Below are 17,282 nucleotides of genomic sequence, written 5' to 3'. Positions count from 1 at the left end.
AATCTTAAGTTAAATACCAAATAGAAAGAGCAGATATAAAGATTTCAAAAGGAAATGTGAAGTAGCAACTACAAAGAAGGTACCAATACTTTCCTCATTTATCTAGATTTTTAGCAGCTATCTTAGTAAATATTTAAATCTCCTTCCAATGCAGGAGACCAATGCTTCTATAAGACTCGGAACATGGTAAAAAAATTAAAGATATTCATAAGAACTAAAAATTGCTTGGGTTCACTCTCTTCCTAGTATGAAGGGCTTATAAAAGAATTCCCAATATACATGCAATAGAAAACATTGTTTCATGATTATAAAATAAGAACAGCATCGACTTTCTACCATTAAGATAAATAAATGGTAAAATCAGCTAAGAAAAGAACTTTTGAGAATAAGAAATCTTTCTTTAAAAATCTTAGCTAAAACCACAGCATGAAGTAAACTCTTTTAAAAGTGATTTAGAAACAGAAATTGTACATTCTATAAACAGAATTGTATATTTCTTTGCAATTGTAAAAATTGCAAAGGTAAAAGTCAAAACTGAATTTACTGCCCCAGACTAACAGCCCAATTTAAAATGGATAGGCTTTCCTATATTTCCCCCAGAGTACCTTTCAAAGGACTCAACTCTTGTATCCAAACAACTTGCAAATGCATTCAGTAAGTTGGACTATAGTATTTATTCTCTTTGCTGTTATTGACTCAAGATCCATTTCTCGCTATTTGCTTTGTGCTCATTCTTCTGCCAAATAAAATATTAATTGCATTTTTAGCTGCACTGCTGGTGATCAAAGAACTCTGATGTCAAACTAAACTGATAGAAATAGCATCCATTAACATATTTATAGGTTCAGAGCTTCTAGAGCATAACTACATCCATTAATTACTTGACAGTACTCTATATTACAGGCTGAAACAGAAAGGCATTTCCAGCTAGCTACACACTTTTACTCAGAATGAAGTTTTTTTTTAATAATAAATTTTCTCTAAAGAAGATGCTACATAAAGGAAATAAGAGAGTAGATAGATAATAGCAGAGTTTTTAAAGCAACCATTCACTAACTTTGTAATAGAATGCACACAAAGTAAATGAGATGGCATAGCTAGAGTGATTTCAAAGAAAAGCACATTTTAGATATTACAAAAGGATTTAATTAGTATTTTAGAGTTCTCAGAGAGACAATCTCAAGCCAGTAATTCTGGATGATAAGATACAGAGAAATGGTTTTTACTTTCAAATAAACTTCTTCAAACATCACATTGCTACATCCTAACCAGGAACCAAAGCATTTTGATCCACCTACATTTCTAAACACACAATTCTAACACATAAAAAATTTCAAGGTGCCCTGGGAAAAAGCTCATGAGATGTTGAAAACTAATAGAATAAACCACTATTCTGTGGATTCACCAGCTGTGTGGCTCCGGAAAGCTGCTAGCTGCATTTAGAAACACATATCATGGAAACGACAGTAACACACACTTGACTCCCTCCTCTTGACCAGTTAATCAGCATGCAGAATGACCATTTCCCCATAATCACTTCAGCACTGGACTCAAACACGTTTTCTTTTCGGCAGTAAATGAAGTCATTTAAAAAAAAAAAAAAAAAACCCACACAAGCTGGTTTCATGAATTCAGCATGAACAGTCAGGATGTAAGGATGGAAAGCAAAGCAGAGTCCACCTGCATATATATCTGTACATATTTCACTGAGTTCTTTGTTACCTAACAATCAGTTGTAAAGGCAGTCATATTTGAAAGTAAAAATCATTAAACTGTGTTCATAGAATACTGCAACAGACTCGCTGACTGAATAACAAGGAAAGCACCGTACCTTTCGTAAGTCGCCTCAGAATTTGACAACGGCATTTAAAAGAGACAGCTATCATCCTTGCTCACTGCTTTCTGTGGCAGTGTACTCAGGGCTCGGCTCTGGTGGCTGCAGCAGCAGCAGCTATGAATTCCTTGCGCACATACCAGGAGAAAGGTAGTCCCAGTGGGGAGTGACAAAGCTTAATTCCTCTTAACTGATGCAGAGGTCCGCTACATGTCATCTGGCAAAGCTGTGTCATTCACTACTACTACCACTCCTGCCCGACACAGCTTCCTCCCCCGTACAATCACAATGGCTTAGAAAGTACAGCTGTTTCAATAGCAACAAAGCACCAAATTGTATAAAGCAGGCACAACGCTGGGAGAGGAGCCATTCCATAAATCTAATACTAAGCACTGAGCAATGCATTCTGTTTTAGGCAAAGGGCTATGTATTTCAGCCAGTTCAGCCCCAACTCCACCATCCCTCCCCCTTGTCAGCATCAAGTCAGTGTCCTTTATGTGTCTCATTTAGCAGGAAATGTAAGTTAAACACTTGCACTCTTACTTTAGGAAGAAAAGTATGTGTCATATACTATGTTCTTTTAACAACAGCAAAAAGGAGGGAGGCAGTTTGTCTTTGGAAATGAGGAGAGAATACTATTCTTGCCTGTAAAAAGGAACCATCCCTACGATACAGTCAGAAAGACCTATTTGGCACTTTACAAACATCCGAGAGTCAAGGCAGCCTAGGTTTATAGATGAAAATGCAAGAAGGGCTAAGAGAAGGGTTCAGGCAAGGCAGAGCGTCAGGCAGATGGAATCCCAGCCCCTTTAATCGCCCTTTCCAGAAAAGGATCTGGCTGGAACGCAGCACAGTCAAGACTGTTTCTAAAGATACCAGGAATAAAAGCAAACCGGGCCAAGTATGTCTATTTTTAATGTACCTTATTATCCAATTTCCCAAACAACCCTCCCCAAAACCATTCTTCTCATTATACAAATAAAACAGTCTTGCAACATAGCAGATATTTGTAAGCATCTGCTCCAGTGGAGGGAAGAGCAAATTAACAAATCCTTCACAATCCATTCACAAAATGACAAGAAGGTGGAGCCCAGTTGTTCATCAGCCCCCAGCAGCAGCCCAGTCACTACACAGTCAATATAAACATCTGGTATGGAATTTAAATCAAAATCCAGGAATCTCCCACAGGGCTGAACACAGACATTCTGAAAATCAAAAAATCAGACAGTTGCCCAGAACTCTAAAACATCAGTTATTTGGTCTAAATGAAAAGATACATCACTGTCTAAAATATTTCACTAATATTTCTAGGATTATATGAATTATTCACACAGTTTTATTCTCTACTCTAAGGCTATAAAAAAGAAAAAAAAAAACACCTTTCAAGCTGGTTTCTAAAATAACTTCTAATTTTCCAAATTAAGTGACAGAGCTTTCTCCTCTTCATTCACAAATTCTACATTAAGTCAAGCAATTTCAATCCAATGATATTGAAATGCATATACACTCTATTTTAGGTTCAACAGAAAAATCATCTCTGTGTGGAAAATTAGGTAGTCACAGCATCTACTTTAAATGTTTTTGAAAGAACAGAATTCCCTTACCAAGGATGGTCTAGCTAAAACAATCAACCACCACTAATCAATAGGAAAGACTATATTAAATGGATTGTAGTGTAGAATCAAATTTTTATATTGTTCCAATTATCATAAATCATTTTTTAATTTCAACTCATCCCATTTCCATCTCTTTTAGGCCACCCCTACTAATATTTTCACTTCCTAGATAGTTTTTGCCCTAAATAGAAATGTACTTTAGTGACAGAGAAGTGGTTTATTAGCTAAAGTAAGATAAATATTCATAGTTAGCTCTTCAAGATCTTTCCCCAAATCTAACATGTTTCTTAAAATCCAGGCACTGACAATATGCAGCTGTCAAATAGTAAAATCTTGCCCATGGAACACCACCACTCTAGTCCATTTTATTAATGTCTATTTAAATAAAACTCAAAATAATACAGGAATCTCTTGTTCCCCTGCTATTATGCATACTCAGATCTAATTTGCTTCCTCCTTAAAGCTCAAATGATCAAATATTTCCTCTTCTACCAGCATGCCCCATCCCCTTTTTTAGCTTTGTCCTCTGGTTCCAAGAAAGACCTTCAGAATTATTGAAATGTCCTAAATTTCTGGCAGGAGAAATAACCCATCCTGGGGTCCTATGAAAGATTCTTGAGGGCCTAATTTAGAGATTTTCTTCTTTTTTTTCTCTCTGTCTTTGGATACTATATAATTCACATATATACTATTAGTCAGCTCAGGCTCAGCTCCAGGGATCTTACAGAAATGGAGCCATCCTACAGTAACCCGTTTCCAGGAAATGAAGGAACTTGCCATGTAGTCTAACCTTCCTCCATTTTTGGCCTCTCCATGAGTTTTCAGAGATTTCTCCTGGGAGTTGTTCCCAGGTCAGTTTTCTAGCCCTAAGCTCTTCCTCCTCCCTTTGCCTAGTGGGCTGAAATCTCAAAAAGTATTCTGGCAAAATGCCTTCCAGCCAGTGCAAATTGTTCCATCTCAGAACTTATTGATCTATTGGAAAAAGGTCCCAAATAGCCAAGGTAACTGGTGGAACTGGATCATAGTCTACTAACATGAGCCATCTCTGGGCCAGAGTGACCTATATTTCTCACCACCAGATTAACATAAGCATGTGACTCTGGGACCCTATAGTCAACCCACATTAATTATGGTTGACCCACCTTTTGTGGGTCCACATGGTGGCTAAGGAAATATAAAGCAAGCAAAATATTATAAACTATATTTCTGATTAAGCTCCAAAGTGATCTGAGAAAGAGTTAGTTCATGAAGTTTGTCCCTCTTAAAAAAAAAAAAATCCAATATATGAAAATATGGGCTTAATGGATTTGGGGTTGATTTTTCCCTTAAATGATAATTCTTTGCATGATAAGACAAATTATTTCAGGGCTTCTTTAAAATATTAGTTTTCCTAAGGAATACTACAAGCGTATTTTATGTTCATCTAGAATTTAACAGATTACAAAGCACTTTCACACATCATGTATCATTGGAGAGACTCTGTTAAATGGTTTTTGTTACAGATAAAGAAGCTGGTTCTCAGAGAGAGTGTTTTTCATCAAGGTCACTCAGCTAGTAAGTAGTAAAGAACAGGAAAGAATCCAAATCTTCTTGTCGCTGGCTGAATACTCTTTCAACTCTTTGCTTTCTCACTCTTCCTTTTACACTGATAGGGCACGTGATCCAGTTTCGGGGGGGGGGGCGGGAATCTAATTAGCAAAGAACTTTTAAGTACACCTTTATTTTATAACAGGAGACAAATCTAGAGTCAATTACTAACAACTCTTTTTTAAAGCACAACTAGTGTGACCAGAGGAACCAGAAATGGGGCAGCAGTCAGGACAGGTACCTCCGGGTTCTAGAACATGTGTACCAAGTATATGCCACAGGTGCGCATTCTAACTGGACAGTTTGTTCATTCTGACTGGTAGGTACCTTTGTCACAGTGATTTTTAAATATTTCCAATATCATCCCAGGGTCATTGTGGTAGTAATTTCATTATAGGATGAGGGTAGGAAGTGTTGACCAAAAAAAAAAAACAAAAAAAACCTTCAGGTTGGCTCAAAGATTCCAGTATGTTCTCAAAATCAAAGCATTTCACAGAACCAGCAGTGGGTGGGCACTTCCTTCACCTCCATTACCTTATTTTGATAATTTTCTCATCTGCCTAATTCTCCTCCATTGTATTTATTCAGAGTAACATCTCTGTCCCAAATTAAACACTGCTGTTTGGAGATTATTTTGACTCTTAATAAGAAAGAATGATCATAAACCACAAGTTTCCTTCCATATACCTATACCTGGGAAATTCATTTTTTTAAAAAAGGCCTGACTCCACTCTTATGTAATTAGAAGAAATTTTATTAAAGTATCAAAATAATTTGCACCTTCTTCTCCATCTCAACTGATTTCATAAAGCTTCATATTACCAAATATACTTGAAAATGCCATTTGTTCAATTATTTATTAAATTATTACGTTTTTCTTTAAACGCAGTTGCTCCAAAATGTCAAATACCATGATTAGATCCTTATTTAAATAGCACAGATGTCCTGAGTTGGCTAGTATTGAATATACAGGTTTTTTTTCCCCCACAGTTAATATCTATTGGCCATTTTTCAAGCTTTCAAGGGTATTTTATAACACAATGTTCACAGGGATCTAAAGATGTGACCCCTAGCCATGTGCAGCCACTACCCCTCTGTCAGTGGAAGCTTGTGTGCTGTTATGATACTCAACAGGCTTCAGCGAAGCTTCTAGACTAAGATAGACTAAGGAAGAAAGGGCTAGAGATCTACTTCTGAAAATCAGCCAGTGAAAACCCTATGGTCACAATGGTCCAATCCACAACCAACCACGAGGACGGCACAAGACCAGGTAGCATTTAGTCCTGTTGTGCACGGGGTCACCACGAGTCAATGCAAACTTGATGGCAGCTAACAACAACTTTCTCAGCTACTTGTGGATAACCTCACTGACGCATCCCTAGCTTATTATAATCAGCTGTTTTTATTTTCTTCTTCCGTGAGGTTAAAAACACTTACAAACCTCAAATAAGTTCTACTTCTTGTGAGCGCTGTCTGTCACTTAATTCATGCAGTGTGTCAATGTGAGATCAAACATTAGGATGAGGCAAGGGAGGTGCCCTCCAAGCAGAACTCGGCACTGACGGACTGTAGCTGAAGACGGTTAGGAAAAGCAACATCTAATTTACTGACAGGGCTTCTAAGGGTGTGGAGATTTGGTGCAATTGCCCAAGACAGGATTTATTAAGCATTTTTTACAAATACTGTATGAGAAAACATTTTTGTAGAAGTAATGATATCCTTTAGGAAGTGTCATTAGGATATACTCTTGTAAATCTGGGGTGATTAAAAAGCACTTAGTGGCTCTGAGCCTCCACTGAGCTGTGATGTTAATGGGTGGGTAAAAATGTACACACCACATGCCATTTGCTTATCTAGTCAGGCCTCTAATGCCCTTCATGGTGCCAAGGGAAGAAAGTTGCCTCCACTTAGCATAAGGCCAGAAAAGCTCCCATAAATGTAAGAACCTTAGAAATTTGTCAGCTAAACGTATCCAGCTGGAAGCGTCACAGAACGGGATATGCAGAAAACGAGAAATGCGGTACAACAGGAAACCTACCAGAAACCATCCCCCCCAAAAGCCCAGTTTATGTCCAACTATTCACTGAGGAATTCCGTAGAGAGAGGAGGGTACAGAGGTAAAAAGCACTGACTTTAGAGTCAAATTGTCTGGCTTTGAATCCCGCCTTTATCACTAAATGGCTGTGTGACCTTGAACAAGTTTATTAACCTCTATGTTCTTCATTTGTAAAATGGTGAAAATCATTTCTAGGTTTGTCTTAATAATTAATTGAGTTTATTTGTATAAAGTGCTTAGAACAGAGAATAGTAAAAGTCACCATGCGTTTGGTAGGGAATGCAATTGTACAATCTGTCATTTGGTTTCAGAGCCCAGGCTCCTCCTTACATTGCCATGGGATTATTGTGGATGGGCTTGGTCAGAGAAATCACAAGGAGGTGGGGGTTATGATTAACAACTAAAACCATCCCTTTTCTATGAACTCTTCCACGATTGCAACAGCATGAACCGATCTCTTGCCCTTAACTCCTGAAACTTTTCCTGCTCTCATGCTTCTCCTTCTCCTGCCCCTAAATGATGGAATTTCCCCCAAATTCTGTCACAACCATTTGTCCTCCTTTTCAGCATTTTATCTACTCCCAGGGCTCCAGCAATCACCTCTCCGCTTCGACTTCCAAATCTTCATCTTCAGCCCCAACTGGATTTCTCATTCCAAAATAACCTTCCTGGTAGTTGATTCCCAGAACTGACAGACCTCCATGACCATCTCAAACTAAACTTGAACCAAACCAAGCTCATCATTTTCTCCCAAAGAGGATGTCTGTTCCTCCTCTAGGAACTCACTGACATCATCACCCTCTTCTTCAACAGTCTGTCCCTTCCAAGTCTCATTTGCAGTCCCTCTCAACTCATTCCAATTCTGACTACCAGCCCTCTAGTTCAGATGTGCATGGTTACTGCACGCAGTTTTTCCTTACAAACATTTATTATTTTGTTCTAGTCCTAGGTCCCTGGTTGGCCCAAACAGTTTGTGTTTGACTACTAACCTAAAGGTTGTCAGTTCAAACTCACCCAGTGGTGCTGTGGAAGAAAGGTCTGGAAATCTGCTTCTGTAAAGATTATAGCCAAGAAAACCCTACGGAGCACAGTTCTGTTCTGTAACACGAGCTGCCATGAGTCAGAATCGACTGGACAGCAATGGGTTTTTTGTTTTTTTGTTTTGTTCTAATCACTGGGGCACTGGGCCCCACTCTGGGGATATCTCCTAATTCACCCCTGAATTGGTGGCAAACACTTCTCATTTTATCTTTCTTAATATCTGACTAGTTCTTTAGAGGTAGGATTACTCTTCAAATTTTGTACTGTTAGTAAAATTTCTGTCCTTCTTTAGGGATAAGTTACAGGGTTATTGTTGTTATCGTTAGGTGCTGTTGAGTCAGTTCCAATTCATAGCAACCCTATGTACAACGGAAGGAAACACTGCCCAGTCTTGCACCATCCTCACAATCATTGTTGTGTCTAAGCCATTGTTGCAGCCACTGTATCAATCAATCTCTTTGAGGGTCTTCCTCTTTTTTGCTGACCCTCTACTTTACCAAGCATGATGTCCTTCTCCAGGGACTGATCCCTTCTAATAACATGTCCAAAGTATGTTAGACGAAGTCTTGCCATCCTTGCTTCTAAGGAGCATTCTGGTTGTACATCTTCCAAGACAGATTTGTTCCTTCTTTTGGCAGTCCACGGTATATTCAATATTCTTCGCCAACACCACAATTCAAAGGCGTCAATTCTTTGGTCTTCCATTGTCCAGCTTTTGCATGCATATGAGGTGATTGAAAACACCATGGCTTGGGTCAGGCACACCTTAGTCTTCAAGGTGACATCTTTGCTTTTTAACACTTTAAAGAGGTCTTTTGCAGCAGGGTACTTTCATATAAATAACCTCATGTACTTACAGCAATATACAGTCCAACTTATATCAAATACTTGTGACCAACCAACTTTGGAAGACAAGTACCCTTATTTGAGGCATGTTGTTTGTTGTTAGTTGCTGTTGAGTTGATTCTGATTTGAAGCAGAAACAACTGGAAATCCAGTAGGGAAGAGTTTTGTAGTTATGAAAATAACAGATTAATCTTAAGAACACCGACTAAGGTTGATTTAAGGGAGTGTTAACTTTCCACAGCCCCCAGACTTGTCCGTGAACTTATGTGTTACCGAGAAGGCAATAAACACAACTAATTCAAAAACCCAATCAAAAACCCCATTGAAACCATGTTAGATCTAGGGGAGAAATGAGATTTCTAAAACCAGGTTGGATGAAGTGGTTTTTCCCAGCATCCTCCTCTTCCCTCCCATAGCTTCCTTATCAACCTTTTCTGCTTCTTCCCTCCCCCACATCACTTAGCACCATTTAACACAAAATCTATTTAAATTATTTATTTGTTTACTCTCTTGTCTGCCTCCCACCTGCTGAAGCTCCATGCTGGCAGGAATTTTTGTCTAATTTATTCATTGTCTAGAGCAGCACCTACCATACAACCAGTGTTCAATAAATTTTTGCTGAATAAATAAATTTGTAGGTGTTTCCCTTTCAGTGGACTTGCCTTTATAAGCCATACTGTTTGAAAAGCTCTTCTACAAAAGGGGAATTTCAATTTCTTAAAAAAAAACTCTGTCACTTTAAGAGCAAATTCCCCAAATAACAGCATGTTTCTTGAATATTACCTGCTTGTGAAGGGAAAAGGGGAAAGAGATGCGCTGAGCACTCTCCTTTCCACAGTGCACCACAGATTTATTCCTGGCACATTCGACAAGATGATTCACAGGACCCTGCTGTTCTCCAAATATGAAGAAACACACAACCCAGCTAGTTTTTCATTGAAGTCAGAGATAGCAGGAACAGCAAAGAAGAAAAAGGAGAGTTAAAAGATTCTAAAATTTAAAAGAATTCTCTTTGGTTTTGCTCTGTGAATGAGGGAAGCCGTGGTGTCAGCAGGGTTGGTGTCACACCCCTTTCCCCCCCGCCAGACCATACAGAATCCTTACTAATGTTGTTTTGTATTAATGTTAACTCATAAGTTGTAATTCCCATATATACATCACTCCTTATTTTCCTTTAATTACTACTTCATTCTCAAAAAAGTTATTGATATAGGTTCACAAATACTAATTACCACAATATTGTAGCTAAAATACCAGAAAATTAGACAAAATCAGCAACTATAAAAACACTGGCAGCAATGAAAACAACAGCACATGCTTGTATTGTGCACAGACGAAACCACGTGATTCGAAGAGTCATTGTAACTGGGTAATAATGACAGCTCTGACCGGAGCGCATTAGAAGGTTTAAAAAATAAACTAGCATAGAGTTTTAGCCTTGTAGGTATATCGATACATGTTAGCTGGGCTTATGAAAAATGTTTTTTTTGCTGTAACTAACTATAGGGATATTTTTACAGACAGTCATTTTGGTGTCACCGCCTTTGACAGTGTCACCTGCTACAGTCCACACCCCCTGCACCCCTCTAGTAATGCCACTTGAGGGAAGTAGCAAATAGACACTCATTGTAATAGCAGATTGAAGTCTAACATGCATAATTACAGTGTGTCAAAAATATAATGTATCTCTAAAGTAAGGGTCTGTTTTAAAAAGTTTCTATATCCTGTAATATATGACTAAAAACCTTTGTAACTCCAGTCTTCTATAGAGCTTTGTACTATAACAATCAGTACCTTCTTGCGATTTAGCTGCTATTTTGATGGCTCTCATTTGTGGAAACAGGAGTCAAGCTTTTCATGGCAAGAATGCATGCCTTAAACACAAACAAACAAAAGACCAACAACAAACTATAACAAAAGCAACAACAAAGTCTCCTTAATTTTAAGTCACTTTATTCACTAAATAAAATTGTCTTGACAATTCTTTAAGGTATCCTCTAGATACATAAATATCTAAAGAATTTAAATAAAATGAGGGAAAAGTAAGTCTTGATATAATTACCATTTCTGATTCAATGAAATGGACAAACAGCTTCCAGTGGCATGCGTTATGGATCATTAAACACATGCAAGTAAGTGACAAATGCAGTCACCCACTTGAATATTTTAATCAAATTACACTGATTATACTGATGGTGGAAAGTACAAAAAAAGAAAATTAAACATGAGAAATGGGATGGCAGAGTTTCAAGGTATCTAAAAAAGGAGTAAAAAGTCTCATGGTAAAGTTTTCTCATGTACTGTGGCCGTGTTATCAGGAGGGACATCATATTTGGTAAAGTAGAGGGTCACTGAAAAAGAGAGAGATCCTTGACGAGAAGGATTGACACAGTGGCTGCAACAGTGGGCTCAAGCATAACAATGACTGTGAGGATGGCATAGGACCAGGCAGTGTTTCATTCTGTTGTACATAGGGTTGCTATGAGTCAGAACTGACTCAAAGGCACCTAACAACAGCAAAGCTGTGATGCAGTTACATATTAGCTGTTTGATCTTTAGTACTGTATGCCTTTCACCACCATGGGCTATGGAAGCACATAGATGAAAAAGATACAATCCACTTCCCAGAAAAGTTTGCATAAGTGGGGGATATTCTAACTCAGGGCACTATACATTAGTCGAGAATTCGAGAACCACTTTTACACAAAATGTCATTTAACTGTAAAAACTGCTTATGCCTATGCAGCATCAATGTCCCCCTCCCCTTTTAAGGATAATAACACTTTGACTTTCTTTTGAGAACTCACTCTCAGCCCGTGGGGTGTGGGTGGGGCTGGCAGTTCCCTGACTGCCCCTCCAGGGTTGGACATCAGGCCTTACCAAGTAAAGCATATCATCCCTTTGACCACAGAGACTGGTGTAGAAATAGGCAGTCATACAGACCAGGCTGATCAGATGCAATTCCAGGATGTTTGTTAGAACTACTGTAAAGGAGATGCTCTTGTTCCACCAGGGATGCTGGGTTATGAGCCTGGACCTGACATCTGATCACCACTTTGGGAGAAGCTGCCTTTGAACCATGCCAAAACCAAACCAAACCTGTTGCCATGGAGTCGATTCTGGCTCATAGTGGCCCTATAGGACTGAGAAGAACTGCCCCATATGGCTCCCAAGGCTATGATCTTTACAGAAGTAGACTGTCACATCTTTCTCCTGCAGAGCAGTTGGTGGGTTTGAACCGCTGACCTTTTGGTTAGCAGCCAAGCACTTAACCACTGTGCACCAGGCTCCTTTGAACCATGGCAAGACAGAAGAAAAGAGGGTTCAGAGATGGAGAATGACAGGTTCCTGGAAATACTGTTGGAACATCTGGGTCCATCCATTCCTGAAGTCACAATACGCTGGACTTTTTGGTTATAGAGTCCATATTATCATCCTTTTGCAAATCCAGCTTTAGTTTGGCTTCTGTCACTTGAGATCAAAAGAGTCTGGTCTAATATACTTCCTAAGCTTCAGATTCTTGATTTGTAAAATATGGAGGTTGTGTCTCTAAGACCCTGTAAACATTCTAATACTGAATTCAGCTGTCTTAAGGGGTTGTTGTGATGATTAAATGAAGATAATGAACGGGAATTTAAAGATGCTCTATTTTGTCAATTTCAAGGTGCACTACAAAGACTATGGGGGTTTATGAGAACAATAATAGTATTCAAATCTTAAAATACACACACATACCCCTATAAAATTAGGAGGCTCTAGAGTCCACTCCATTTGTAATACCATTAAATAAGGAGTATAGCCTCAGAAAACAAGGAGGGAAATGTTCTCACTCCTGCTAGTCATCTCTCATACAAAAGTCACATTTTACCAAATCCCAAAGGTTTCTACTAATCACGTCCTGTGTTCCTAAACTCATTACCACAACCTACAAGGGCCTTTTCTCTCATTTTTTAAAAAATAGTGCTTATTATTTTTCTCTTTAATTTTCATACAAATAACATTGAAGGGCTCCTTTATGTAGTAGGGATGTTTTGCAAACAACTCTCAATCACTGATCACTGACTCTGGGAAACAAAAAAAAGTCAAGGTGTTTCTTTTATTTTCCTCCAAAGGAGAAAACAGCTCTCTAAAAACGCCTAAGGGGGTGGGGGAAGGCTTTATAAAAGTGGAAGGAAGCAGAAAAGGGAAAAAAAAAAAAGAGGAAATGAAGTTGGGGCAGAGGGACATTCTAAACCTGGTCTTTTTTTCTCATTGGGCATCCTCTTAACACCAGGTTACAGGAGCCCCTGTGATGCTGCAAGCAAATGGTCTGTTTTTTGTTCTGGCTGCGCAGTGTGGTGAGCAGCTACTAGAGGGCAGCAAAGGACTAGAAATGGGAACGCAAGGCTCCTCATCATAATTCAGGGAGGGTTTACTTGCAGAGGGGCCCTCAAAGTCTTTACAGGCTCATGACAACACCTGTGTTGACAAGAATCCAAGGACTTACCTGAGTATGCAGTGACAGGAGCAGAGGCAGACAGTTCCCAAGAAACCAGGGGCCTAGGGGCTCTCTGGTGGCACAGTGGTTAAGCACTTGGCTGCTAACCAAAATGTCGGCAGTTCAAATCCACCAGCCACTCTGTGGAAACTCTATGGGGCAGTTCTATATGGCAGCTATGAGTCAGAATTGACTCAATGGCAATGGCTTTTAGGGGCTGTCTGGGTAGTGCAATAGTTAATCTCTGGGCTACTAACCGAAAGGTTAGCAGTTTAAACCCACCCAGAGGTGCCCCAGAAATAAGGCCTGGAGATCTGCTTTCAAAAGGTCACAGACATGAAAACCCTATGAAGGAGTTCTACTCTGCACACATGCGGTCGCAATGAGTCAGAATCAAATACACAGCAACTAACAACAACAGCAGGTAAGGCTAAGGGGAAGAGGAGTCAGTGTTAAGCAAAAGAGGACCTTCTACACAATTTTGATAGCGTCATTTCTCATTTTTTTCTTTAAGCACCATGCCTTCAATCCCTTATATCTGTAGTCCTAGCTGAGGACAAGAGCACAAACTGGGAGGCGGGGCCAAGATGGCTGAGTAGTCAGACGCTTCCGGTGGACCCTCTTACAACAAAGACCTGAAAAAACAAGTGATTTGATTATATATGGCAATCTGGGAGCCCTGAACACCAAAGGCAGAGTTGAGGAACCGGACTGAGAGGCAGGGGGAGGGAGACACGGTTCGGAAGCAGCAAGGAGTTGTCAGACCTGACCTGGCGAGAACCTGAGCCCTTCAGGCCTGAGCAGCTCAGGGGTGAGTGGTGAGGCAGCCAAGCAGCCCTGCTAGGGAGGCACGTTTTCCGCACTGGGAGAGACCCAGCAACTGAGAGTCTACACGGCCACCCAGAACCCGTGAGAAGCAGCCCTCAGTCCGGCGAAAGATAAGTAATTGCGTATGGCTTACCGCACAGAATAAAAATACCCCTCTTAGGGAAAAACCTCTCTCCCATTTACTTCCCCACTCCCTGCTCTGCACTGGGTCCCAGACCGGCTTCAGCAATTGCTGAGTCCCCTGGGCTGGAAGCAGGATCCGTCACACGCCCGGAGCAATTCTCCCTGCCTTGGAGAGTGAACAAATTAACAAACAGGGTTAAAAATAAACTGCCGGCTCCCCTAAGCCAGGAACCCAGGGTAGGCACAGCTCCTTTGTCTAGGCACAGGCATAAGGGATCCACGGACTTTGGGTGCCTTTCCCCCTGCATAGACTTGTGTGGGCCCATTTCAATAGCGTAGGCCCTCATTACCACAGTACAACAGGGTATATACCACCACAGTACAACAGGGTATATACCGGAAGCCTAACTTCAACTGTTTCAGCTGTGAAGTGGCAGGTTCTTGACATTTGACACTGCTCTGCCCATTAAGCAGGGTCTTCACCTACCCACATCAGGGGCCTGAGGAATGGTGGCTCTACCACACCACCTAGCCACCTATGATAGGGGCCCATGAATAAGAGATGCCCCACGGTCCTTACAGCCAATAGCATTAGGTGCTCATAGTTTGGCTGCAAAACCCACCCACCTACATGCTCCAGGGAACAGGGACATGCCTTCCTCCTGCACACTTAGGGGTGGCCATCAGCCCCCTGCCTTGAGCAGAATGTGTCCCCCTGCTGCAGCCAGATGCTTGTGCCTTCACCAATCACCCATGCCTGTCTAGGACTGTAAGTGAGAGCCTACACCACATACTTGGTGGCTGTCTACCTGGGCACTTGAGCTGAATCCATACAGGAGGAGTGGGTGAACTCCTGAGCTCACATACCTAGTAACAGATCTAACCACCTGGTGATAGGACATTAGAGCTTCAAAGGTGCCAATAATCAAACTAGCTCATACAAGCAGCCTATTTGGGAGTATCAAAACAAAACAAGAAGATAGGACACGGTAAGCAAACATAAAATAAATAAATATGATAACTTATTGATGGCTCGGAGACAACAGTCAATATCAAATAACCATAAAGAGGCAATCCATGATGGCTTCAGCAAGCTCCCAAAATAAAGAACCTAAAAATCTTCCAGAGGAGGAAAATTGCTTGGAATTACCAGAGGCAGAATACAAAAGATTAATATACAGAACTCTTCAAGAAATTAGGAAGGAAATTAAGCAAAATGCAGAACACGCAATAGAGGAAATTAAAAAGATAAGAGAATAATGACAAATTTAACAGGCTGCAAGAATGCATAGAGAGACAGCAATCAGAAATCCAAAAGATTAACAATAAAATTTCAGAATTAGACAACTCAATAGAAAGTCATAGGAGCAGAATTGAGGCAATGGAAGTCAGAATTAGTGAGACTGAAGATAAAACACTTGACACCAACTTATGTGAGGAAAAATCAGATAAAAGGATTAAAAAAAAATGAAGAAACCCTAAGAATTATGTGGGACTCTATCAAGAAGAATAACCTATGAGTGATTGGAGTGCCAGAACAGGGGGAGAAACAGAAAATACAGAGAGAATTGTTGAAGACTTGTTGGCAGAAAACTTCCCTGATATCGGGAAAGATGACAAGATATCAATCCAAGATGCTCACTGAACCCCACATAAGGTAGATCCTAAAAGAAAGTCACCAAGACATATTATAATCAAACTTGCCGAAACGAAAGATAAAGAGAGAATTTTAAGGGCAGCTAGGGATAAAGGAAAGGTCATCTACACAGGAGAGTCAACGAGAATAAGCTCGGACTACTCAGCAGAAATCATGCAGGCAAGAAGGTAATGGGATGACATATATAAAGCCTTGAAGGAAAAAAACTGCCATCCAAAAATTATATATCCAGCAAAACCGTCTCTCAAGTATGATGGCGAAATTCAGGCATTTCCAGATAAACAGAAGTTTAGGGAATCTGCAAAAACCAAACCAAAATTGCAAGAAATACTAAAGGGAGTCCTCTGGTTAGAAGATCAACAATATCAGATAACAACTCAAGAGTAGAACACAGGACAGAGCAACCAGATATCAACCAGATAGGGAAATCCCAAAAGGAAATCAAAGCTAAAATGCTGAAAATAGGGAAACAGATGTCAATATGTAAAAGATGACAACACCAAAACAAGAAAAGAGGGATTTAAAAAATGTAGAAATAGATTTTTCATATGGAGTGGAAGTCAAGCTGATATAAAGAAAAGACTGGTATAAACTTAGAAAAATAGGGGTAAATATTAAGGTAACTACAAAGGAAACTAACAATCCTACAAGTCAAAATAAAAAACTAGAAAAATATAAAGACTCAGCAAACACAAAATCAACAACAATGAAAAAGAGGAAAAGAAAATACATAAGGAAAAATGACTCAGCACAGAAAATTAAGTGGAACAAAGAAACTGTGAACAACACACAAAAAAAGACATCAAAATTACAGCAATAAACTCATACCTATCAATAATTACGCTGAATATAAATGGACTAAGTGCACCAATAAAGAGATAGACAGTGGCAGATTCGATTAAAAAAACACGATCCGTCTATATGCTGCCTACAAGAGACACTCTTTAGACTTAAAGACACAAACAAACTAAAACTCAAAGGATGGGGAAAAAAATATCATGCAAACAACACTCAAAAAAGAGCAGGGGTGGCAATATCAATCTCTGACAAAGTAGACTTTAAAGTAAAATCCACCACAAAGGATAAGGAAGGACACTATATAATGATTAACAGATCAATACACCAGGAGGACACAACTATAATAAATATTTATGCACCCAATGACAGGGCCCCAAAATACATAAAACAAACTCTAACAGCATTGAAAAGAGAGATAG

The 17,282-nt window shown here is 39.7% G+C and overlaps 1 protein-coding gene across 2 annotated transcripts in view; it reads right to left on the bottom strand.

The window, feature by feature from the left end:
* GRIP1 (glutamate receptor interacting protein 1) overlaps positions 1-2,302 on the bottom strand; it is a 332,455-nt gene extending 330,153 nt beyond the window's left edge. For both annotated transcript variants that reach the window (XM_004381537.2, XM_004381538.2), the window contains exon 1: positions 1,832-2,302. In XM_004381537.2, the coding sequence (XP_004381594.1) occupies positions 1,832-1,886 (55 nt within the window). In that variant the 5' untranslated portion in view covers positions 1,887-2,302. The remainder of the gene's footprint in view (positions 1-1,831) is intronic.
* Positions 2,303-17,282: the final 14,980 nt, after the last annotated feature.

This window comes from Trichechus manatus, unplaced genomic scaffold (assembly GCF_000243295.1).
Source record: "Trichechus manatus latirostris isolate Lorelei unplaced genomic scaffold, TriManLat1.0 scaffold00086, whole genome shotgun sequence".
NCBI lineage: Eukaryota > Metazoa > Chordata > Mammalia > Sirenia > Trichechidae > Trichechus > Trichechus manatus.
Note: the sequence above shows the minus strand (reverse complement) of the source record. Positions and strands in the feature narration are given on the sequence as shown.